Source organism: Galeopterus variegatus, unplaced genomic scaffold (assembly GCF_000696425.1).
Source record: "Galeopterus variegatus unplaced genomic scaffold, G_variegatus-3.0.2 Scaffold2946, whole genome shotgun sequence".
NCBI lineage: Eukaryota > Metazoa > Chordata > Mammalia > Dermoptera > Cynocephalidae > Galeopterus > Galeopterus variegatus.
In genome coordinates, this window is record NW_007729057.1 from 132102 (window position 1) to 157001 (window position 24900).

The 24900-nt window shown below is 43.5% G+C and overlaps 1 protein-coding gene across 1 annotated transcript in view; it reads right to left on the minus strand.

The window, feature by feature from the left end:
• KIF5C (kinesin family member 5C) overlaps nt 1-24900 on the minus strand; it is a 150811-nt gene that overhangs the window by 67562 nt on the left and 58349 nt on the right. Inside the window, exons 3-11 of the mRNA XM_008583506.1 lie at nt 20542-20615; nt 12368-12472; nt 8250-8298; nt 7947-8002; nt 7151-7238; nt 4094-4218; nt 1322-1394; nt 1176-1207; nt 661-809 (exon numbers count right to left, since the gene is read on the minus strand). Coding sequence (XP_008581728.1) covers nt 661-809; nt 1176-1207; nt 1322-1394; nt 4094-4218; nt 7151-7238; nt 7947-8002; nt 8250-8298; nt 12368-12472; nt 20542-20615 — 751 coding nt within the window. The remainder of the gene's footprint in view (nt 1-660; nt 810-1175; nt 1208-1321; nt 1395-4093; nt 4219-7150; nt 7239-7946; nt 8003-8249; nt 8299-12367; nt 12473-20541; nt 20616-24900) is intronic.

Sequence of the window (24900 nt, forward strand, 5' to 3'; positions counted from 1 at the left end):
GAACCAACCCATGCATACAAATGTTGACTTAGGATTACTGAGTTGTCCCTGCTGCCCACCCATTAACACCCCCCAGAGACCTAGGAAGTCTCCTGCAGGCCCTTCGAAGGTGAGAAGTTGGTTGCCATCCACCTCCCTTCCCTCAACACATTCCGTACCTCCTACCGGGGGTTAGCAGATTCCCTCCCTCCATGTTCTACTGATGCCACTACACTACATTCTTCTAAGTTTCTGGTTGTTTTAACGGCAACTTTGCTATGGATCCCAAATATTGGACTTAAAGGTAGTTAGCAATCTTGAGATTTACACACTTGAAATCAAATGAACTTAAAAGTTAGACTTCAATTCCATAAAAAACAAAAGTAACACTCCATTGCATTACCAACAGTCACATCTATAATAAGTTTGGGTGTTTTGTTTTTTTAAAAACATTATACCTTTGATTGGCATATTTTTGCCCTTTATTTAAAAACATAATTATTCCTTTGGCCTTAATAAATGATGTTTCATTTATACAGTATACAGATCATCTACCACACACAATTTAGTAGCAGGCTGCTTGCCTCCTCTCTTCATTACTCTCTGCCACGAGTTCCTTGCCACTCACTCCTCAGGCCTAAGAACCAGCACAGAGCATAGGTCCTGAGAGACTGCACGCACCTCTGTCCAAACATCAGCGTGGACTTGGTCTCAGCCTCATTGAAGACAGATGGAGAACAGCAAATGACAATGGTAGTTCTACAGTTGCCACCCAGAGAGTCCTGGAGAATCCGAGTCATCTTGCTGTCCCGGTATGGCACGTGTGTTTTCTATTGAGGAAAAGAAAAATATATTGCTTTTAACAGCCCATCAAAGAAAAAACAGACAAGCAAGTCAGAGATGGAGACACTGAGCTTAGAAACACACGTGCAACAAGAATTTGTGGCCAGCTCTTTGGTTCTTGCCAAAGTTGTAGCATGCCCACTCTGTGCCCAGGGTCATAGGAAATTAGCATCACCATTCACTCTTCTTAACAGACTGGATTGCCCAGCAAGCAGGCGTCCATAGCCAGGACTCCCTCTGTCCTGTCCAAACAGAAAAACAAATCTCTGGGGTATGTTGGCAAAAAGACTATGCGGACCCAAAAGGTAACTTCTCATAATAGTACTTAATAGATGGAGTTAAGGATCACTTACTGTCCCTTCTGCCAAGGCAGAGATCACGTTTCCAAGAGCAGACAAAGACTTATTGATATTTTTAGCTTCATCAAGAACAGCTCCCTCGGCCCCTGTTTTGCTGACCTACCAGAGAAGAAAAAGCAGTGAGCTGCACAGGACAGTACCAAGAGCAGACAAAGACTTATTGATATTTTTAGCTTCATCAAGAACAGCTCCCTCGGCCCCCGTTTTGCTGACCTACCAGAGAAGAAAAAGCAGTGAGCTGCACAGGACAGTAAAAGCACAAAATGGAAAACTCAAATTCACACAAGCGCAAAAGGGGAGATCCTCCTGGAAAGCAAGAAAAATGAAAGTAAGTAAGAACCATGTGGATAAAAGCGTCCCTCGTGCATGAGGCTGGGGATTTGGTCTCTCCTGCCGTCATTTTCCTCCCCATTAGGTTTTATTGAGATGGCTGAAACGCCTCAAGTGGTGAAGCAGCAGATGCCTCCCCGGGGGGGCATCCATCCAGGAAAACCAGGCTCCAGAAGTGCTGTCACCGCAGGTAGGCTCTGGCCCTGGGAGACTGAACCACAGTCTCCACACCGGAGGAAGCCCAGAAGGAAGCCTTAAGGGAAAACGCTATCCTGAGGCACAATGATTGGGCATTCTGGGAAACTGTAAATTAGAAGCTCCAAATTCAGGTCAGGTTGTACAGACTCTGTCCTTCCCTACTTAATGCTCATAGTAACAAAAAAAAGGAACAAAATCCAAAAGGCAAAAAATGTGGAAAGGCATGAAAAATCAAGAAAGTGTATATTACATTGTAAATGTGTCTTTTTTCCTCTGCAGCCAGAGGACTGTGCACAGTTCCTCCTCTGCTGCGTTATGACTGAGCATTTTGTATTTACAGCGTTTGCTCTAGGTAGAGAACAGTTTACAGACGCTACAAAGAAGGGAACCCAACATGATTCATGTCTTTGCTGACTGGACAAATGATGCGGGGTGACAGCTGCTCTGAAGAAGGGAAAGGGGGGAATCATTTTAAACAGGGCAAAGATGGATTTCAGTTACATATAAAGGAGAAACTCCTAATGATAGAGATGAATGCACATCCAGGGGAAGTGTTTTCAAATAGGATAGATTCTCATCTCTTGGAATTGTGTGTGCAGGTACCCCTACTTACAGATAGAGAAACCATGTAGCTGATGGGTCACAAATACCAACAATCTATTCACATGGTGATTTTTTAAGATGTTTTCCTATAAGCATTTTAAGTACATGAAATCTACAAGGCAGGTACTATCTATCACCTTCCTTTTACAAACAAGGAAACTGAGCTCCAGAGATATCTAATTGCCAGCCTAAGGGAAGAACACCATTCAGGGGAGACAGGAAGTAAAGTCCAGAGTTCTGGTCTACAAGGTCACAGTGACACATTCATGTGGCCACATCTAGGGCAAAGGAAAACAGATGTGAGCAAAAGAAACTATGTGGACACAACTTTAATTAGCAATAACCACCAACATCATGCAGAGACAGGCCTCCACTCTGATCTGCTAGCATTCGGCATTTTCAGGTGTATTTAGGCTCTAAATACTTATCTCTGTGCTCAAAAGAGTGAAGGGGCCATTCAGGCTCTTTGTATGGACCCATACGTGGTACGGCGATAAAGCCGATCTCGGTTGTTAATGGTCAGTCTAGAACTAAACAACACTGCTTCATTATTTCCATTCTGGTGAGTGTCTATTCAACTGAAGTTACAAGCCCATACCAGTATAATGTTAGATTCCCAACTAGAAATATCCAGATGATTTTCTGCTCGCAGTTTTACAAATGCATATGAGAGGACAATCCAAGTAACCATTACTTACATGGATACTAGTGGCCATAACTTGGCACACAGGAGCTCAGTGGTGTGGTGCAGTGAGGGGGGACCAATTATACAGTTAGGGAGACTGACCGAGCTGCAAGGCCAGCTCCAATGAGGACAATTAGCATGATGTCAGTGATGACAGAGGCCAAAGGGCATTGTGCACATGGACTTGCTCTGTGATGCTGCCCCCAGGGGTCAGTGCCCCTGGCCCAGGTGCAGCAGCAGCTATGTAAGTTGGTGTTATGGACGTGAGGTCGGTGGCAGCAAGTTGGAGACTCTAGGAAGCCTATTCAGTCTGCAGTATGGTCCCAGCCAGTGCCTGGGCGGGGCATGGGACAGGACACAGATGCCACAAGACAGCCCTGACAAAACCAGAGAATGGTCAAGGCTTGTGGCTAAAAGACTGACTACAGGCCTTCTAGCCTGAAGTAACCAAGGCCACCTCATGAGACACCATCAGCCCATGCCTACTGCTGGGAGAACCAGGGAATGCAGAAAGAGTCCCATTCCAGACGTCAGAGGCAGGACTGCCACATTCCAAAGGCAAAGTCCTTTACTGTCCTATTTGAGTCTGGCACAACAGGGGGATTTTTCCCTTTCTCAGAAGTTCATGTCCCTCCCACGTCTGGGCAGCTGCCTTTGCCAGACTGAGTTTGGACCAACACTTGCCTACTGTCGTCATCAAGGCTGTTAGCATTCAAAGCACCTTCCTGTGACACAAATAGGGGACTTTCCTATTTGAGTCTGGCACAACAGGGGGATTTTTCCCTTTCTCAGAAGTTCATGTCCCTCCCATGTCTGGGCAGCTGCCTTTGCCAGACTGAGTTTGGACCAACACTTGCCTACTGTCGTCATCAAGGCTGTTAGCATTCAAAGCACCTGCCTGTGACACAAATAGGGGACTTCAGGGCCAGAAAAGAAAGCAGGGAAACAAAGGTTAAATTTAACAACACCTTGGCACAACATAAGAAACTTTAAAAGCTCTTTAAAATCAGGAAATAGAAAGGTATAAAAATTATACCACTGCACACTGAAGCAAGAAATGGGGAAATAATTATCGATAATACAAATAATCGATTACCTTTTCACTCCCAGCCAAATCAACCAAATAAAGCTTCCCACTGAGTTTTTTTTCAGTCTCTACATTTTCTTGTTTAATATTAATCAAGAAGATACTGTGACTTCTAGAGCTGTGTTCATTCATGTCTGAAAAGGAAAATAGTTTACTGGTCTACAAAGAACATGTAAATTTAGATAGCAAACCTCTCATCTGAAAAGCAAACAAACCATGCTTAATAACTCCATTTCTTCTGGTCAAGTTTAGAAATAACCTGACATCACTGTTTCTTCTTAAAAACAATGTTCATTCTAGAAATGAAACGTTTAAAATGCCTTCAGGTAGCAAAGAAATTCACAGATAACAGATTCTCTAGCTCTGCCTGAAGCCCCCTCCTCCAACACCCAACTCCGGCCTGACTGTCTTTGTGAAGAGCTCACAGCTTCCTCCCCTGCCTGACTTCTAATCCCTCAGACTTTATCATCATGATCAGTACCTGACGTATTCTATCATAGGCATGTATGTAAGCCCTGCCTTATCAGTAATATCATAGGTTTTCTTAAGGAAGGATTAAGACTTTCTTAAGGTAGGATTAAGACATACACTTCTTCCATTACCCATGCTTAGTGCATAGAAAGCCTCAGAGATTAAATATGCTTCATTAGGATGGGGTACTAAAAACAAAAATCCTTTCAAACCCTGGTCTTTGTCCACCAAACAATCAGAGACCCCTCTTCGTGGGAATGTAAAACGGTACAGCTGCTATGGAAAACAGAATTGCAGCTCCTCAAAAAATGAAAAGTAGAATTGCCATATGATGCAGCAATCCCACTTCCGTGGATATACCCAAAAGAACTGAAATCGGGGATTTGAACAGATGTTTGGTTCCATGTCCATAGCAGCATTGTTCACAATAGCCAAAAGTTGGAAGTACCTCACATGTCTGTGGAAGGATAAGTGAATAAACAAAATGTGGTATATAAATATTTACATTTATACAGGGAATATTATTACTCAGCCTTAAAAAGACAAATAAATGCTACACTTATGAACCTTAAAGACATTATGCTAAGTGAAATAAGCAAGTCACCAAAGGACAAATACTATAGATTCCACTTATATGAGGTACCTAGAGTTGACAAATTCATAGCAACAAAAACCAGGATGGTGACTGGGGAAGAGGGGACAGTTAGCACGTACTGCGTACAGAGCTGCCCCAGCTGGGGAAGACACACTCAGTGTGCTGTTGTACACACAGTGAATGTACTTAATGTCACAAAACTGTACATGTGAAAATGGTTAAAATGTAAATTTCAGGGCCGGCCGGGTGGCGCACTGCTACAGTGCGCCGCTTGGGAGCGCGGCGGCGCTCCCGCCGAGGGTTCGGATCCCACATACAGACCGGTTCCCGCTCACTGGCTGAGCGAGGTGCAGGCGCAACACCGAGGGTTGCGATCCCATTGCCAGTCCCGGTCCGGTACGGGCGCGACACTGAGGGTTGCGATCCGTTGCCGGACATGAAAAAAAAAAAAAGGAAAAAAAAAATGTAAATTTCATGTTATGTATATTTTACCACAATAATTTAAAACAAACAAACAAAAAAAAACCCTTACCAGAATGACAAGAATAATACTAGTGTTCTGTTATCAGGTATGCCATGAATAATGGTCCGGTACGGGCGCGACACTGAGGGTTGCGATCCGTTGCCGGACATGAAAAAAAAAAAAAATGTAAATTTCATGTTATGTATATTTTACCACAATAATTTAAAACAAACAAACAAAAAAATCCCCTTACCAGAATGACAAGAATAATACTAGTGTTCTGTTATCAGGTATGCCATGAATAATGCATAAGTAACCATAGCTTAAGAAACAGAGTAACTTCTTTATAAATGAGAGATGCTACTACTATAAGGATAGCAGTCTTACATTCTCTCACTTACGTATGTGTGTTTCAAGCAAGAGAGAAAAAAGTGGACTTTGACTTACACTGTATACAGGTCTAGGCTCACCTGTGAAATTAGCCACATAAACAAGTATCATCTGATACATTGTTGGGCTAAAGAGAATTAGAGCTCTGGATCACAGAATCATAGAACCTTGGCTGGAAGACACATAACAAGCCTAGACCAGTCAACCAACCAGTGCTTGAATCTCTTTCACAGCATGACAGTAGCTTCACTTAGGGCAGCAGCTGTAAGGATTAGAGAGTTCTCCTGGTGGTAGATCAAAATCTGCTTCCCTAGGGCTTTGACCATCCCAGGTGGTCTATCCATTCAGATCAAACAGAGCAGGCTGACCTTCTTTCTATGTGTCAGCACCTTGACCATGTTAAGATGTATTACACTGTCCACACGTCCTCTCCAGATTTTTTTCTCTCTTCCAAGCTAGAAATTCTTAGTTCCCTCAGCTCTTCTTCCTATGAACTCACTCTCACTTGTCTACATCCCTCTGAATAGGATAGATGACCCTGAACTTTTCCTGGAAACTGCTGCTCTAAGCCCATTTGCGCTGCTTCCCTGAGATGCGACGCACATGCAAATCCAATAAGATCTGTATGCCTCTGCTACTAATGCAGCATCGAAGGGTTTACCATGAAGCTCCCAGCTCCACTTCCTGACTTCTTCCTTGCCTTTCTTTCCTTTTTTTACAGAGGGCAGAAACCTAACATGGTTTCTTTTCATGTGTATGACCATCATGTAGAATGTGTTGGTTTGGATTTTTTTAACCAGAACAATAACACAGTTAAATAAATTTAGAAGCTTGCTTTTACTCTCCCTTTGGTTGGCTGATTGCTTGTTTACCTAATGTTCAGGCTTAGGCTATTATCAGGGTCAGTGAAGTTCGCCAAGCATTTCCAAGACCTCAGAGTACTGTGGACATGTCTTCGGCTGTACCCTTTCCCACGACCTGCTTAGATGCTTTCACACTGCACACGCCCTGGTGCTTGTGTCCCAGCCACTGCTCTCTGACCGCCTTCCTGTTCACTACTGCATCCCTTCCTCGTTACCCACCCCTCCTGCTGGGCAGACAGTCTGCGTCCTAAGTCACAAGGGAGAAAACACCCCATTGTGCTTACTTGTTACAGCCACGTGTCGGTTTGCTTTGCCTTCGTCTATCACGTCCATGACCTCCTCGGGGCTCGACACAAACCGCTCGGTGCACCCCTGGAAGAGAGTGGGTCAGCTGCACCATCAAATGAGTTGAAAAGCAACAATATTTTGAAAGAGCTAAACATTTTCCCACTCCTCTTCTAGAGGTGCAGATAAATAGAAAGGCTGCAATGTCAATGCATCAACTTTCCTCCTTGCCTACGGCTTGAATTCTACATTAAAGAGAAGTTTGAGCAAACCCTAGGAAACCTAGCAGTAAACATAAAAGAAAAGCTGAATTCACCTAGATTTTTGAGTACACAGCCATACTCAACAGCAACGTTGTCAGGAGACAGAAAATAAAAGAAGAAAATCAATGACAGAAGAAATGAGGTTTTGTCTGTCTTCCATCTTTACTTATTTACCATTTAACCCACCAACTTTAGATACTTTGAAGTTCTAGACATAATGCTATGATAGGCTTCCCCTAACTGCCAAGTATAAACTATTGCACTCAATACCAAAGCCTCTTTAAATGTGAATAGTATTAAATAATAATATTTAAATAATAATTTACATAAAAGAAAGATACAACTGAAGAAGCTTAATGTTTGTTTAACTAGATGAATATTAAATATAAGGACCATGATTAAATATAAGGAGCATGATATAAGGGCACCCATATGTCCTTTATAGATAATATTCTGGGCATCTTATGCAGTAATTATTATGACAGTGATTGGAGAGAAATCAATTGCATCACCAATCAAGTCTTCCTCATACCTTTACATACGGGACTCTGTTTTTATCCTCATGAACAGCCAAATTGGTCTTGGATACTATAGAGATGATAATGACAACATGCAAAGAAGAAAAGAAAAGTTAAGGCCTGTGGTATTAGAGGAAAAATAGTAATTATTACAGAAGATAGCAAATCTAATCTCTTTGCAATATGCAAGTTTAAGCCTTGGCTGAGAATGAGCATACAGACTGAATGCAATAGAACATCTCTACAAACTTTCCTTAATCAACCTCTCTGGACTTTAGTTACAGAACAAAAAAAGGACAAGCATTCAGGTTACTCACCATCAAGTAAGTCCCTTATTTTGTCCAAGTAGATCTCAAAATAGGAAACCTGGTTAAGAAACAAATTGAGTTTGGAATAGAAATGATACACTGCATTTCCAAAACATCATTATTAGAACTTACAAAAGCTTTTGTCATGCATGGCTAAGAAGAGTAAGAAGAAGGGGTGCAGAGTGGAGGTTCAGAATCCAGAGCTCCAGCCAGCTCTACTATGTTCTGCTTTCTGCTTCATCAGCTCGCTCCATGCGAACCTGCTAAGAGTGGACTGCTGTCCACCCCACCAGCACAGCCCCTATGATCTCCATTCAGGTGTCATTAACATCCCGTGCTAGACAGCCACTTTCAGGAGGACTCTAGGTTTTACCTTAGATGAGCACCAAGCAAACGTCTACGTATGACAACAGCCAGAAGAGAAAACATCCTCTGCAGGTAACTTTCAGACATCAGGAGGCCTCACCTTATTGCATGATAGTGATCGGAGAAAGAGTGTAGTCCAAATATTCACATGAAGAAAACAGGACAGGCCAGAGTGCCTGGAACTACAAGAGCTCAGAAAGGTAACTGGAAGGGAGCTGGCGATGGCAGCCAGATTGAGGAAATCCAAGAAGGATTTGAACAAAATGTGATCTAATAAAAGACAACTAGAATGTGAGAGGGAAAGGAAGCTTTCCAATTAGTTATCCTCACACCTCAAGCCAAGCACCACAGGATCAGCATCGCCTACAGCACTTGATTAAATCACAGCACCCTGCACCCTATTGCAGTCCTGCTAGATCAGAATCTCGGACAACAGGACCTAGGGATCCACGTCTAAATTCCCCAGGTAATTCTTATGCCAGCTGATGAATGAGAACTGCTTTAACTAAATATGTGGTCTCGGGGATTTAATTTACATATAACCAAGACTCTAGGCCTCAATTTTCGCACCTGTCACATGAAGCCATTAGACTTCACGATGTCAACAATTCCCACTAGGATTCTGCACTCTGTTTATCACTGCCTTCTGCCTCCCAGATAAACTTTTCTCTCTCCCATGTTCATAAGTGTTTTGGAAATCTAAACAAGGGGATGGATCAAAAGGAAAATAGTTGAAAGGCTATAAAGCTGGGAAGTGACTACACAGGTGAAACCTCACGCCCAAGCCCCAGCTCTGGACCAGTCCTACCCCTAACAAGAAGAAGTGAGGTCTCCCTAAGCTGGCACTAGTCCCCACCCCAACTCAGCCCTGGTTCATTATCTTTTGTGTGCTTCAGTCTGGAACCACCTGACCTCCCAGTTACTCTAAGATTTAGGATCCTGGCTTTGAACCCCAGAACCTGTAGCTGGGCCTCATGTCCTGGGTGCCTGTACCCCTAACAACATATCCCTACTTGAACATATGTCAAAGTCCCCCGTCACTGAGCCCCATCTCTTGTTGACACACCTCCATGACATTTGAAAGATGCACTGCCTACAGCTGTCTTGTATAGTCTCTCATGCTACCACGCTCCCTGTGACCTGAATACTCATGGGTCTGTGTGGCCTCCAACCCTAGACATCTCTAACCCAGCCCTCCCTGCAGCCAACTCGGCCCTGGTTCCAATTCCTTTTACATCTAAAAAGGAATCATTACTTAGATATTGTCAAATCTGGTAATTAGAATTCTTTTCACATTTAATATAAGTAGAAAGAGAATTCTGATTTATTAATTTCTGCTTTGGAGGGGGGATGATTTTATTTAGTCATTTTAAATACATTGTGAGAACAGGCAGAAGAAAAATAAATAGGCATTTTGGGCATTAAGAAATAGCATGTTCAGAGATAATGCTTAAAACCTCTGTGGGACTCATCTTAGGAAGGAGATTTTCAATACTGCCTTAATCAGCCCTCTTTTTCTTGATTTAGCCTGTCACTACTCAGTTCAAAATAGAGAGTAGACAGCAGCTACCTTGCACACTTAAAATTATTATCTACGAAACAAGTAAGCATAACTACAAATGCAAAACAGAAAGATGACTGCAAAATCCTGCCCTAGAGACTTGGAAAGTGGTGTTGTTCCTCTCCTCCCCCCACTTCATGCTAGGGCTGTTTTTATCTTAATAAGATTCTAACACAAGACCCTATGTTGAGGGCTGTAATTGGTTTAACATCTTATTTCAGGATTATCACCTAAGAACCCTGCACTAGTTTAAGGTATTTAAATGCAAACAGCCTTAAAGAAGCACTAAGCTTCCAAATCTTGATCCCATCAAAGCAACAAGCTTCTGCATCCTTAGATAGAAAAAACCCTGGCAAGAAAGAGAAGCGGTCTTTAGCCAACAAAGGGAACTTGTAAGGAAAAGTGATTTGCTGGATGTAATTTATAATTGGGCAAACAGTTCTTGCCTTCCTTTTTATGTAATTTAGGAAAGCAGAAATAAGTAAGGGGAAAAGTTTAATACAATGGAAATGATACTGAATGTGGGGTTGGTCAGATCTAGGAGTTCTTAGCTCTGCCAATAACTTAGTATGTTACTTGGGCCATCTAACTCTGCATCTTTGAACTTCAGTTTCCTCAACTCTTGGCTGACCACTGAGCTCTGAATCTTCTTGGAACACCCCCTTTCTCTTCCCCATCCTGTCAACCCCTTCTCTAGTTACTGTGGTGGTACCCAGACAGCAGGTGCATCCTGGACATAGATAACTGGGGTGGGGGTGGGGGAACACCTACTGTAGGCTGGGCCAATAAGCCCCTTCCCGGAGGAATTTGAAATTAGAAATAAAGGAATATGGAGCAGGAGCTGCCATGTTGACATGTTTCCACCCTCACCCCCACAAAAAAGACAGAAAGATGGTCTGGAATAAGAGATGGAAGTAAAGTAAAGCAAGAGGGGAGAAAAGCAAAGACTGTACTGGGTATGGAATTTCCTTGGGGGTAATGAAAATGTTCTAGAATTAAGGATTGTGATTGTACAGTTTGGGGAATATACTAAAAAAACACAGAACTGTATACTTTAAAAAAGATGAATTTTGGGCCGAGCCCGTGGCGCACTCAGGAGAGTGTGGCACTGGGAGCGCAGCAGCGCTCCCGCCGCGGGTTCCCACCGCGGGTTCGGATCCTATATAGGGATGACCGGTGCGCTCACAGCGCTCACTGGCTAAGCGCGGTGCGGCTGGTCTCAAAAAGGACAAAAGAAAAATAAATAAATAAATAAAAAATAAAAAAAGATGAATTTTATGGCATGTAAATTATATCCCAATTTTTTTTAATTAGAAAAAAAAAAGAAGAAGAAAAGCAGTGCTTGGTTTTCCTGCTATCCACATACACTCCCCATCACCAATGCCTGCTCTCAGATTCTGCATCTTGTAACAACATCCTCTATCTGCTTAAACAAGTGGCTTTCAGTCATCACCATAAGAGTTCCAGTGAACACACCCCAAACACCAAATTTTATGATTTAACAGCTACAGGAAGGGCCTAAAAATCTCTCTTTCAGTTCAAATTTAAACTGGAACAGAGGTTCTAGTTTACAAGGAGGGAAAAAAAAGAATTCCCTTTCCCAACACTTCTCAAAATGTAATGCTCAAAAGGCTAGTGTGTCATACTGCAAGGGGGGAAAATGTGTCTATAGTCAAACAAGCTAGGAAATGTAACATAGTTCATGTCCCCTTTGCAGAGTCAAATTACACAATAGCATATTTAAACTTGTGATATATTTAATTAGCATCATTCAACGAAGCATTTTCCCAGCTTACATGGCCACATAACCCTTTTCCCTAGTAGCCCACCCATTAATAATAAGATCAACAGTGTTCCCTGGAACAGACTTTGGGAAAAGCTGTCCTAATCCAAACACAAACACATTCCAGTCACACCTACAGAAATCCACAGAGTAAAGGGTAAAATTCAGTCAACTATCAAGATGATTCTTCCATCCTAAAGAGGGCTTTTATACTTTCATTACCTCAATATTTGAAGCAAACCATCGAGAGAACTAAGTATTAGCCCAAGTCTTTAAATAATAAATAGGGTTCTGTCTACTACGGAAATGCTATTAAAATAGATAGATCATCTTTTACGTGTACATAAAAGGAGAAAGGCTAAGAAACGTGATTTTGAGCCCGGTTTCTTCTCTCGGGACATAATCAACGGCACTTACTTTGATGTGAAACTCCAGGTTCTCGTCCATGGAGTAGATGTGGTCAAATATATCATGTGCGATCCTCGGGATGATCCCCATGAGCTGGGGGTCATGCAGCTTCCCCTGGAGGGTGGAAAATACAAACTCTGGCAGTTAAAGAGTGCAGGGAAACGTGAGAGAGAGAAAGACCATCTCTGGCTTCTTAAACAGAGCTCCGTGGAGCAGGGAGCACCCAACAGGAGCTGTCGGCTCCCTTGGGATCTACCTGACATGCCCACAACCAAAAGGTGGAGGAATAACTCAACGTGCTTGTCTTTTTATCCATCAGGGGAGCCCTCGCTCTGTCAAGCCCCACAACATTCCCTCCAGCTGCCACACAGGGCAGCAAATCGTTGGCCTGTGAGGGGTGTGTGGTGAGGAGGAGGAGGGAAGGGGCAGGAGGAAGGAGAATACACAGGTGACTCTAACGAACTACATCTGGGTTTTGCTTCAGAAATTTTACAAACTGACCAGAACCTGCGAGTCCAAGTAAGGTAATCTCCTTTAGTGAAATCACCTTGAAAGCTGACAGACAGAATGTCATCACTGCTCCAAAATTTCTAAGAACCTTATTCTGGAAATACCTTCAGTATCATTTACAGACCAATCAAGAAAATCCATTTTATCAATTTCTTTTTAAAATCTGTAATTCCCAGCTTGAGTTTTTCCAAATAATTTTTGGTTGTTTCTAATACTTAAATTCATTTTTAAGATATCCTCATATTCTTTTTTCCCCCTTTATATTCACTTCTATTCATTTTATCTTAGGGGTGGAGGGATAGATCAATTCTGCTATTTGAACTATATTACTGAGTCCATTTTTTTTTTTTTTTTTTTTTTTTTTTGCCACTGGCCAGTATGGGGATCCAAAACCTTGACCTTAGTGTTATAACACCATGCTCTAACCAACCGAGATAACCAGCCAGCCCCACTAAGTCCAATTTTAAGGTCCAGAATTTGCCACCTCTGAAAATTTTCAACCAGAGATACCATAGAATCTGACAGGAATTCTTAAAGATTTCCAGAAGTATTTAAAGCAATGGCCTCAGCACGGACCCCACATGCACAACTTCTAGAAAGCCTTCTTTTAAGCCCACAGTACAATGAGCACATCAGTTCTCTCATATGTGTTCAACAATCTATCAGTGCACACACACACAGTCTGCAAGTCTAAAGTAATCACAGGCAATTGTATGCCCAGGGAATTTTCCAGACCTTTAGGAAGTTATAAAACTCTAGGAATAAATGGAACTGGAAGAAAAGCACACTGCCCAGTTTGCTCTCAACTCTTCTAGGGATGCCCAATAACGTTTACAGTTTTGACTTATGTCTTTGTTCCAAATCTGCCCAATACCCAAAGATCAGCTTTATTTTCTTCAAGTACATCTTCTTTTCTCCTGAGGGCTTCACCACATAGTGCCTCTCTGAAAGCAACCTGCAAGCCAACATTTGAGTTGGTAAAAGCAAGAACTCACATGAACCCTAGCACTACATAAAGACCACAGAGCACCTGGCATTACGAATCCTCCTTTGCATACCTGATTCCTGACTTTCCCCTCTATTAAAAGCAAGAGAAAAACTGAATTCACATAGATCTGGCCTCTGGCAAAGCTCTCTTACCTGGGAAGTTGGGCACTCCTCTGGAATGCCCTCATTAATTAAGAATCATAAATCATTTGATGTGTTTTATTGATGTTTTATTTGGCTATATACTCCCTAAAGACAGGGATGGACAGTGTATAGGTATTTCCCTTCAGTGCTTATGACACTTAATACAGTATTTATTGCATAAGGTTATGTGTAAAGTTTAAGTTAGATAGGATATACCAAGTGTTTAGTAACACAGGAAGGGCCCAATAAATGTTAGCATTTGCTGTCAGTTAAATGTGTCCCCAAAAGTTCATGTATTAGAAACTTGACCTCCCACCGTAACAGTGTAACAGTGTTAAGAGGGGGGAAATCTAATTATGGTATTGGAAAGGTGGGCCCTTTGAGAGGTGATTGGATCATGAGGACTGTGGGTGTGGATCTGAGGGCTTGATAAGGAGAGCAAGTGAGAAGTTTAGTTCTCACTCTTGTTCTGCCCATTCTCGCCATGTGATACCCTGCATTGAAGAGGGTCCTCACCAGATGCATTCCCTGGACCTTGGACTTCCCAGCCTCCAAAACTGTGGGAAATAAATTTCATTTCTTTATAAATGACCCAGTTTCAGGTATTCTGTTATAAGCACCAGAAATGGACCGATACAGCATTATATCATTCAGTTCATAGCAGTTTCTCATTAAGCAATTGTTGAGGCTTATTTGACCTGAAGAGTCTGAAAATACACTTCTACCCCAAACCATTAATATATATCTTACGAAAACAGCACCAAATGACTGAAACTGAGAGTCTCAAATCTTGGTAACTTGTAAATTGCACAGGCCACTGTAAACATGTAACAAATCAGACAATGGACCCCATGTGCTCCGGACTGTGGAGATTGTGGGCAAAAATGGCACTTACAGTGAAAACACAGATCTCCCTCCAGTCAAATATCATGACTCGACTCAGCCAATCAAAAGACCTCCCCACCCAGACCTTCCAGAGCTCATCAATAATTCACAATAATCCCTCAGTGGTCCACGGCCAGAAACACAGATCTCCCTCCAGTCAAATATCATGACTCGACTCAGCCAATCAAAAGACCTCCCCCACCCAGACCTTCCAGAGCTCATCAATAATTCACAATAATCCCTCAGTGGTCCACGGCCACGGAAGAATGATTGATAATCCAAAAATCATTTATAATTGACTCAAATCTGTCTCCCTAGATGCTTTCTTTCCCTTTTAACAGATTTACCTTCCAGTTCATTCCTGGCTTATACAAGTGCTAATATCCTTTCATTTGCCTTTGTCAGGGTGAGAACCAAGACAGAATTAGGGATGAATCCGGGACACCCCCTACTTTGTCACCCTGAATTTTAGGCCCTCACCCTAAAAGCACATGAGAGGAAACTGAATGTTCTCCTAAGAATACCCCCCACCCACACAGAAACAGAAGTGACACCCAAATCTACCACAGGTTTAGGGGTTGTGAGGCTCGATCTAGCTCATAGGCCTGAGAGTGGTGAGGGCCTTTATGCCCAGTAAACTGAGCCTGCCAAAACAATCTGCAGTTGTGTGTGTTTATGTGCATGTGGGGAGTGGGGGGTATGGTGTGTGTGTCTGTGGTATATGTCTATATGGGTGATATACGAGGATGGTTCAAAAAGTTCATGGAAACATTCATATTATCTTTTTAATTCTATTTTTCCACAATTGAAGTACCCTCACATGTGGGAAGAGGGAGGTATGTGTCTGTGTGAAGGGGGGTGTGCATGTGTGTGAGTGTGGTATGTCTGTGCGTAGAGTGTGTATGTGTGGTATTTCTATTTTTCCACAATTGAAGTACCCTCACATGTGGGAAGAGGGAGGTATGTGTCTGTGTGGAGGGGGGTGTGCATGTATGTGAGTGTGGTATGTCTGTGCGTAGAGTGTGTATGTGTGGTACGTGGTGTGTGTGTGTGATACATGTAGGATATGTGTGCATGTACATGTGTGGGTGTGGAGGGGGGTTCTGGGGGAATGGTGGAGGGTATCTGTGGTGTGTGTATCTATGTGTGGTGTTATGTGGTAAATGTGTGTATTGCATATGTGTGGTATGTGTGTCTGTGTTATACAGGGTATATGTGTGTTTGTGGTATGTACGTGTGGTGTATGTGTGTGTGGTCTGTGTGTGTGATGTATATGGGAGTGTATGTGTGGTGTGTGTGTGTGAGGTGTGTGTATGTATGAGTGTATGTGTATGTGAAGTATGTGGGGAGTGTGAATGTGATGTATGTGGGGTGTGCCTGTGTATGTGTATGTACAATGCATATGGGGTATGTGTGTGCTGTGGTGTGTGTGGTGTGTCTGCACATGTGTTAGAGAGAGAGAGATGTTCCCTAAAGGTCTTCACTGCTGCTGTGCTGATTGCCTTGCAGATGAGACGCACAGCACATGCACACACAGTGCACAGTCATCTCAGGCAATAAAACGTGGTAAAGAAGCTGCGAGCTATGGAACTTCAGAGAACAGACAAGTCCCTTCCAGCTGGGGTGATATGGGATGGCTTCCTTGAGGGAAGAGGATGGGCAGGGAGGGTGTCAGCAGGGAAAGTGAGGCAGGAGCAGCAAAAAATGTAGGAGCTGAAAAGAGCGATGCTGTTTAGAGAACAGTGAAAGTGTAGTTTGGCTGGAGGATCAGGGACGAATGTGAGAAAAAATGTATACTACTCTATCATATTGTTTTTCCCAGAAAGCAAACGGGAGAAACATTTTTATAATTGCATCCTGTGTAATTCTCTTTGCAAACTTTTCCCACTGAATGTGACCTTCTTGGAGCATGTATCAGAGAAGAAACAAAACCCAGGCCACTGGCCATGGAACAAGACTCTCTTTGTTCCAGCTCCAATTGCCTCCCCGACCTCCCAAGCAGGGCAGTTTCCTGAAACACTAAAGATGGGAGGCAGGCAGCCCGGGCAGCCATGGGCACACGAGCTCTGTGCACTCAGATGGACTTGTTCAGAATCCCTCGGCTGGGAAGACTGCACCACTCGGATAGCCTCCAGCTGTCCCTTTGGGCAAAGGGAAAAACATGGGGTATCTCCATCCATCGATATCAATGTGCCGAAGAGGACCACAGAGTGAGGCACGGGGCCAAGAGAAGCCCTTCCCAGCATCACAGACTGAATAAAGGAACAGTCCCCCTCTTCCCTGCTACAGCCAGCACTGCCTATACCGTCCTCAACGCCAGCCCTGTGGTTATGGGTTGCACAAGCCTAGGGCCCCATACTTAGCACCAACACTGCCCAGTGATTCATATTTTTACTAAAAATCCACCTTAAATGCTCCATCTTGAGCAGCTAATCTTTCCAATTTTATGTAGGCTTATCTGTTTGTTCCCCTCAACAGAAGGTAATGGAATCACCACTGGATGTCAGACCAAAAATGGAGAGATTAAAATGAAAAACAGCTTTAAAATGTGACAGCTCTGTCCACTCAGGGAGTTAATACCCCTTTCCAAGGCCTTTGAATGATCACAATGTGTAATTTTGAATACATAAAATCCTTTCAGAGGATGCAGACCCTGCCGGGCTCTTTTGGTTTAATTGCATCCCAGGATCCCAGATTTCTGGGTCTCCTATAGTCTTGATGACTTCAGCTTGGGTTTCCTCCCTTCCTCTGCTTTCCTCTAAAATATTCCCTACCTTTTCTCCCATCTCTAACTACCTTGCAGAAAGAACCCAATTAAGCCAGGGGGTGGGTGGCACTGGGAAAGGACTTATCCACACCAACTCCTTCTGAGGGTAGGGACAAGTATGCAGTCTTCCAAAGCCACTGTAAAGAAAAGCAACTCACTGCAATCAACCTTTTAAAACTGACAAAGATGAAGAGGTGACAGGATTAGGCAACTGAGGCTGAGACATGCACAGAGTCCATTTCCCGCTGGGCCCCCATGCATGCTCTCTAGGCAGCACTGTGGAGTTTACACCATGAGGCACAGAGGGCTCAAGAGCCTCTAACTTAACCAAATGCCTCCCACATTAGTTTCAAACGGCTGGCATAGCTCTTTGCCATCACTCTGCACCCTTCTATTCTCCCCTTAAAATAAGATTTTATTCTGGGGAGCAGACTTTCTCCTGATGGTTTACAGTTTAAATTCCTGACATTCGTTGGGCCAGCCCGTGGCTCACTCAGGAGAGTGCGGTGCTGATAACACCAAGGCCACGGGTTCGGATCCTATATACAGATGGCCGGTTTGCTCACTGGCTGAGCGTGGTGCTGACAACACCAAGCCAAGGGTTGAGATCCCCTTACTGGTCATCTTTTAAATAAATAAATAAATAAAAATAAAAATAAAAATAAACACCAAGCCAAGGGTTGAGATCCCCTTACCGGTCATCTTTTAAATAAATAAATAAATAAAAATAAAAATAAAAATAAAAAAATAAATTCCTGACATTCGGCAAATATGTACCTTACATTTCCCAAAGATGAATTAATCCCAAAGCACTCACTCTTGTAAGCATTCCCTAAGAGCTTGGGGGATTTTAAATATTAAGGGTTTTTTTGTTGTTGTTGTTTTCATATTGTATATAGTTTGGTAAGTTTCCAAAAGCCTCAAAACTGATTGATTCCCTCCAAGATGCCTTATATCCCTCTCACGTGCCTTATGCCCTGTGAAGGAGTTTTTGTCCACAGCAACTGGAGTGGGTGGGACTCAGGAAATGTGTAACTGCAACTTTCCCAGAGCCTAAATGGTCAAGGGTCTGTGGCTGGAGCAGGAGTGTAGGGACAGCAGGGACAGCATTTCCAAGACATACGGTTGTCCTCTGGATTGGTTCCAGGACCCCTACAGATACCAAAATCCACAGATGGTCAAATCTCTTAAGTCAGCCCTGTACCCATGGGTTCCATGTCCACGCATTCAACCAACCACAGATAGAATGTTCAGATGCGGAGGGCCACTGATTCAGAGGGTATGAGCAGCAGAGAAGATGTGCCAATGTAGCTCATGTGTCAGAGAACAGCCTCCTTGGTCGAAAAGTGGTGGCAGGTAAACCTCACGCTTCTTTTAATCTGTGCAGTCTCTGAACCACTTTGTCTTCAGCAAAAACAGGTGAAAGGAAGTCAACACCACAGTAACGAGATCTCCCGGCACTGTACCTCACACTTGAAGTCGGCGAGTAAAACCTCAGAGCCCTGAGGATATCAGCATCGTGCCTTTGAAATCTTCTCTTCAATAGGAATGATTCATAAGCTAAACCGATTCTGCAGCAGTCGTCTCAGTGGTGCTCCCAGGAGGGTATCACCAATGAAAACACCAAAGCTTGAAGGATTAAGGATTCATCTTACCCTGTTGTTTAATTCTCCAAACTTCCTCTGTGCAAGGTCCTATAATAACCACTCTCTCCACTTCTCCTCATCTGTCAGGTGGGCCTAGCCGTTAGAAGAATTAATTGGCCCTGAAGGCCTTACTGGCATCCGTGGTAAAAAGCAAGAAGAGAGGAGGTAAAGGGGGAGAATTTTGTCTGCAGACCTGCCTCATTTGAAAGACAGCCTGGAGCCACACCCTCAAATGCATTCAGAGGCCGAGTATGTAAGTTAATGAGGATGTGTGAAGCGGGCTTGGGTCCATTGGAGAGCCTGGCCCCACACACAGGGTGGCCAGGGCCACCATGCGGGTACCACTTTAACAAATATTTTATCAAGCCTCTCCTAGGTGAGAGCCACTGTTCTACACACTAGAAATGTTAATAAAAAGGTAAACAAGACAATGAAGACTGCTGCTCTAGTGAAGCTTGCATTTTATATTATGGTGAAATTCGTCCATCATTGCTAGATCTTCAGAATGTTCAGTCTAAGGTGGAAAACTAGAATTGCGTAAAATCATCCATTTAAACATTGCCTGCAATGTTTTAAAAAATTACTGAGCAGGCCAAACAAAAATATGTCTGTGGGCTGATTTGGCCTGCTGCTCTAGTGAAGCTTGCATTTTATATTATGGTGAAATTCGTCCATCATTGCTAGATCCTCAGAATGTTCAGTCTAAGGTGGAAAACTAGAATTGCGTAAAATCATCCATTTAAACATTGCCTGCAATGTTTTAAAAAATCACTGAGCAGGCCAAACAAAAATATGTCTGTGGGCTGATTTGGCCCACAAAGCCAAGTCCTTTAAATCTCTGACCTACAGTTTATTTATTTATTCTGAGAAGACTCACCTCCCCAGAAGCCCCCCTCAGGGTAAATGATTTTCACAACAGGCTCTCTGAGTTAGGTTGGGGCTAGAGTCCATAAAGATATTCACATCGCTACTCAGCTTATTGATTATTACCTCTGAACAGAATTTATTATTACTATTTTGACAGAGCTATCAACAAAGGATTTTTTTAAATACTGAACTCCTGAGACTTTATTACTCACTGCTATTTTAAAATTCCTCAAAGGCATAATTAATCGCCATAATTAATCTAACACAACCATCTCTGTTGCCCAGTAAAAAATGCCATGTACACTTCAAGTTTTGCTAGAAGCACCAGTCCATTCAGTCACCTCAGAGACTTACACCACAGCACACTGCAATCTCACCTCCATGGTGTGGGTTTTTCCTGATGAAGTCTGTCCATACGCAAAAATCGTCCCATTATAACCTTCGAGGACATCTGTGAGCAAGAAAAAAAATTAAAATTAACTCATTCCTTGATCCTATGTTGGTGTTGGTTGCGTATTTTAAAATCACATTTTCCAAATGGCTCATCTCATTTTTCATACAGATGATTTATTTCAACTTCGTGTGCATTTTAAGTGGAATTGTGAGATAAGAGCAGAAATGAGGGCCTCCGCTGTTCCACAAATAGAAAGAAATGGACTCATATTTCTCCAGAATATATTAAGGAAGGAGGAGGCAGACACACTTTCTCCCAGTAACATCGAAATGAAGAGAGATATTGAGCAGAAAAAATTTTTTAGTAGAATACTAAATATCCTATTATAGTTTGCTTCTATAAGTTGATCTCTTGAGATCAGTTTCAGGAAAAAAACATTACCCTTGCCCTAAGTTTCTGTAGTGAAGTGTAGAATAGAATTTCCTTCCTGAAGATTTAATTTGGGTCAGTTTAAACCTTAGCCCAGGCCAGCTCGTTAGGGAGGTTTCTCACAAAGGCCCCACCCGAGCTCCTTCAGAACAGACTGGTCCAGAGCTGGAGAGGAACAAGGCCCCACACTGTAAACCGAGCCCCATGGAGACAATCCCATCAGCCTGGAAGTAAGCGGGTCCTGATTAAAATGTAATGCCTCTGTTTTCCCAGTGACCGTCCTAGCCAGACAGCCCAGGCCCATCAGCATCAGGGTTTCATTTAATTACACAATGAGCACCCTATGCAAATCCCCACACCCACAGGCCAGCTTCCATCTCACACAGGGACAGGGATGGAGGCTGCTTTTTGCCGAAGAGCTGAAGATTATCTGTGGGAATTCCTTCAAAGCAGCAGAGGTGATTAAAATATATTTAGCACTCATTTCCCTCCTGCTTTCCTCCTTCATCCTGCAAACATCACCAAAAGGCGAATAATGCATAATTAATATCCTTGACCAGCCATTCTGCATAAGGGGAGGATGGTAACTGCAGGGAGAGGAGCTCAGACTGAGGGCCATGTGAAAAAATCAAGCCGGGCAATCAGTTCCATCTATTTCAGGCCCTGAATACGTGGTGGCGGTGGGAGGGGAATCTCCGAGTTTTATGATGCTGGTGTGGTTTTTATTTTGCTTTGTTGGGTTTTCCAATTTTTAAAAAATGTACATTTTACTGATCTGAGGTTGCTGGAGTGTGAACTGGGATTAGAAAAGAAAGCAGGATTTTTCCCTTAGGAAGCTAAAAATAGCAAAATTAAATGGCAGAATTTTTTTTCCTTAAACCTAGCAGCCCTCAAGAGTTTGCACCAACTATACTGAGAGAGAGAATGTTCACACGTATCAGACTTCTCGTATTGGTTTCCCTAGTAACAGCAGGAAGCAAAAACTTGCAGAAGTCAGCGTAAGGTTTGGAGGTTCAAGCTTCAGCTTTCACAAAAATGCCAACTTGCTCAAAGAAAAGACTCCTGAGGCCTGAAGATGGTGGCCGGAGCAGAGTGCCTCTATGCTACCATGAGTATGATGTGCTTTAAGGGACCCAAAGGAAAGAGGTCCCACCCTTAGACTATACTTCTAAAATTCTATATTCATAACACAGACAACTCCAGATAATTGGAATGCCGGTGTTAATCACAACCCTAAGGTTTCTATTTATTAGAAATTAAGCATCTGCCCCCAAACTGAAAGGGCCTTCCTTATCTCAAGTCCCTGTGGGCGAATCACTCAGGAGCCCATTAGCCCAGGTGTCAGGATGGTGCTAAGGACACCAAAGCCAACGTCTACTTCCTCTGCTTCTTGTGACAGGACCTCCGCTCACCCCACAAGTGCCCGTGCATGCTAGAGGCCCAGGGAGGTGGCTCTGAGAGACTGCCACACCCTAAAGGAAACTCAGCTCAGAGCCTAGACCCGGCTGACAGAAGGCCAGTAAGCAAGAGGGCCAGGCATTAGAGTCAGGCTACACCTGAGGCCCCGGGCAAGCCTACGCCTCCACATCCACTCTCACTAAGCAGAATGCATGCTCCTACCAACCCCTACTTGTCTTTGCTCATCAAACTCCTGCGGCTGAGGATTGGGTCAAATACGAGGGGTCTTCAAGAAGTTCACGGAAGGATTCATATTATCTTTCAATTCAATTTTTCCATCAACTTTTTGAAGTACCCTCATAGATGCAAACAAGAGATCATCAGTAGCATCACTGTTCTGGACTAAGGAGCTGAGGACCACACAGGACAGTACTTGGAGAATCTCTGTTTTTCCCTGCTACTTCAGCACTGTGCACAATTTCTTTTCTTTTCTAAGAAAAGGAGAACATACAAAACCCCATTAGAACAAATTCCACTGGCCTTTAAAGTATTTATAATCATGTTACAATTAACCCATTGTTGGAGGACCTCTCTCCAGCATTCAAGGTTGGATGGAACCAATGTTGCCCTCTATCGACTCAATTCTGAACTAGAAGGTAATTTACAAAGAAAAGATAAAGCTCTTTGAACCCAGTGTTCTCTATTTTCTTCCAAACTCTAGGTATGGGGGCTTTGTCTGTTTGTTCAGTCTATGCTCGAGCTGCCGTGGACACGAGAGGCAGGGAGGGGAGGCAGAGCACGCACACAGCGTGTGTAGGGGTCAGACCGCTGAGATGACAGGACAGGGGAGCTGCAGAACGACTCCGGAAAGAAGATGTGAACAGGGTGTGCTCAGTGCTGTGCTGACCAGACACCCACCCCACCCGATTCTAACAGAAACAGCCCACAAAAAGCCACTTTCATCGTGGTGACAGTTCCTTGGCCTGAAGAATGCATTTGCCCTAGAGTCTCTGCAGAAACAGAATGACTGTTTCTACATGTCGGCTATGCTCAGCCAGACAGAACCTTCCTTTGTTGGTGACAGTTCCTTGGCCTGAAGAATGCATTTGCCCTAGAGTCTCTGCAGAAACAGAATGACTATTTCTACATGTCGGCTATGCTCAGCCAGACAGAACCTTCCTTTGTTGGTGGGGTCTGCTGTGATGTGAGCTCAACTCGCACCACACAGCCCACCACATCCCACAAACACAGCACAGGTCCATTCAGCAGCCCAGCAAACCCCAGAGAGCTCCCAGTGCAGGTGCCAAGAGCCTTCCCATCTCCCAAGAGATGAGGGAAGAGAGGAATGGGATACTTGAAAATTCTCATAGACTGCTGTTGCAGATTTCAGATGCCAAAGTTTCCATCCTAGGTTCTGCTCAGCTCTGAGTCTGGGGCTTGCTGGAGCAAAAGAGTTAGTTCTGTTGTCAGGTAAGAATTTGGGGGGGACATGCTCATACCTGCACCAGTGTTGGTGAGGAGGCTGTTGTGGCCTCCTACTGACTCTCCAGATGAAATGGTGCCTGTCAGAAGCACCATGGTATCTTGCAACAGTGGCTGACAAGCCATCCCTGGCTTGGAATCCTAAGGCTCTCACCAGCCGACCACACCACTCAAGAAGGCCATGACAGGACGCAGAGTGGTCATGCCGAACACCAGTGGCCAATCACAATGCTGGACCCAGCTAGCCTGAAGGGCATTCACCGTGCCCAGACAAGGGCACGCCGTGTCTACAGAATGGAAACGCACTTCATTATTGGCAGACCACTGCGGCCACCACAAGGCCCTGGAAACTCAATCGCTCTTCTCTCTCCTCTACCCTCCTCCCACACCCATTCTTTTCCCTGTCTTTTCACAGTGCTTAGTCTATAGTCCATATGGCCTGATAGAAAAGGAACAACTCATAAAATAATTGTTATTAAATGCTCTTTGTGGGCCCACTAGAAAAATGGCGACAGGGTAGTGCAGAAGAATGTTTAAGTCAATCAGACAAACCCAGGCTCAAGTCCCAGCCCCACTACCCACTAACTTACCTGGCCAAGGTACTCTGCCTTTCTGAGCCTCAAATTCCTCTTTTGTACAACAGGAATAATGATGCTCACACTTCATAAAGTTGTTAAGATTTAAAATACAATAACGTGTGTAAAGTGCATAGAGGGTACTTGTAGTGGATTGAATTATGTCCCCCCAAAACTCCCTGAAACTTGAATTGTGTCCCCCAACTTTTATGTATTAGAAACTTAGCCCCCACTGTGACTGTTAAGAGGGTAGGAAATCCTATTATGATAATTGAAAGGTGGAGCCCTGAAGGGGTGATTGGATTGTAGGACTGTGCAGTAGTGAATGGATTAAAAATGGTGGTCAGGGACATGGTTCTGAGGGCTTTAAAAGAAGAGGAGAATCTGTCTCTCTCTTTGCTCTATCTGCTTCCACCATCTTGCAGTGGGAGACATCTGGGTCATTGTCACCTCCACCA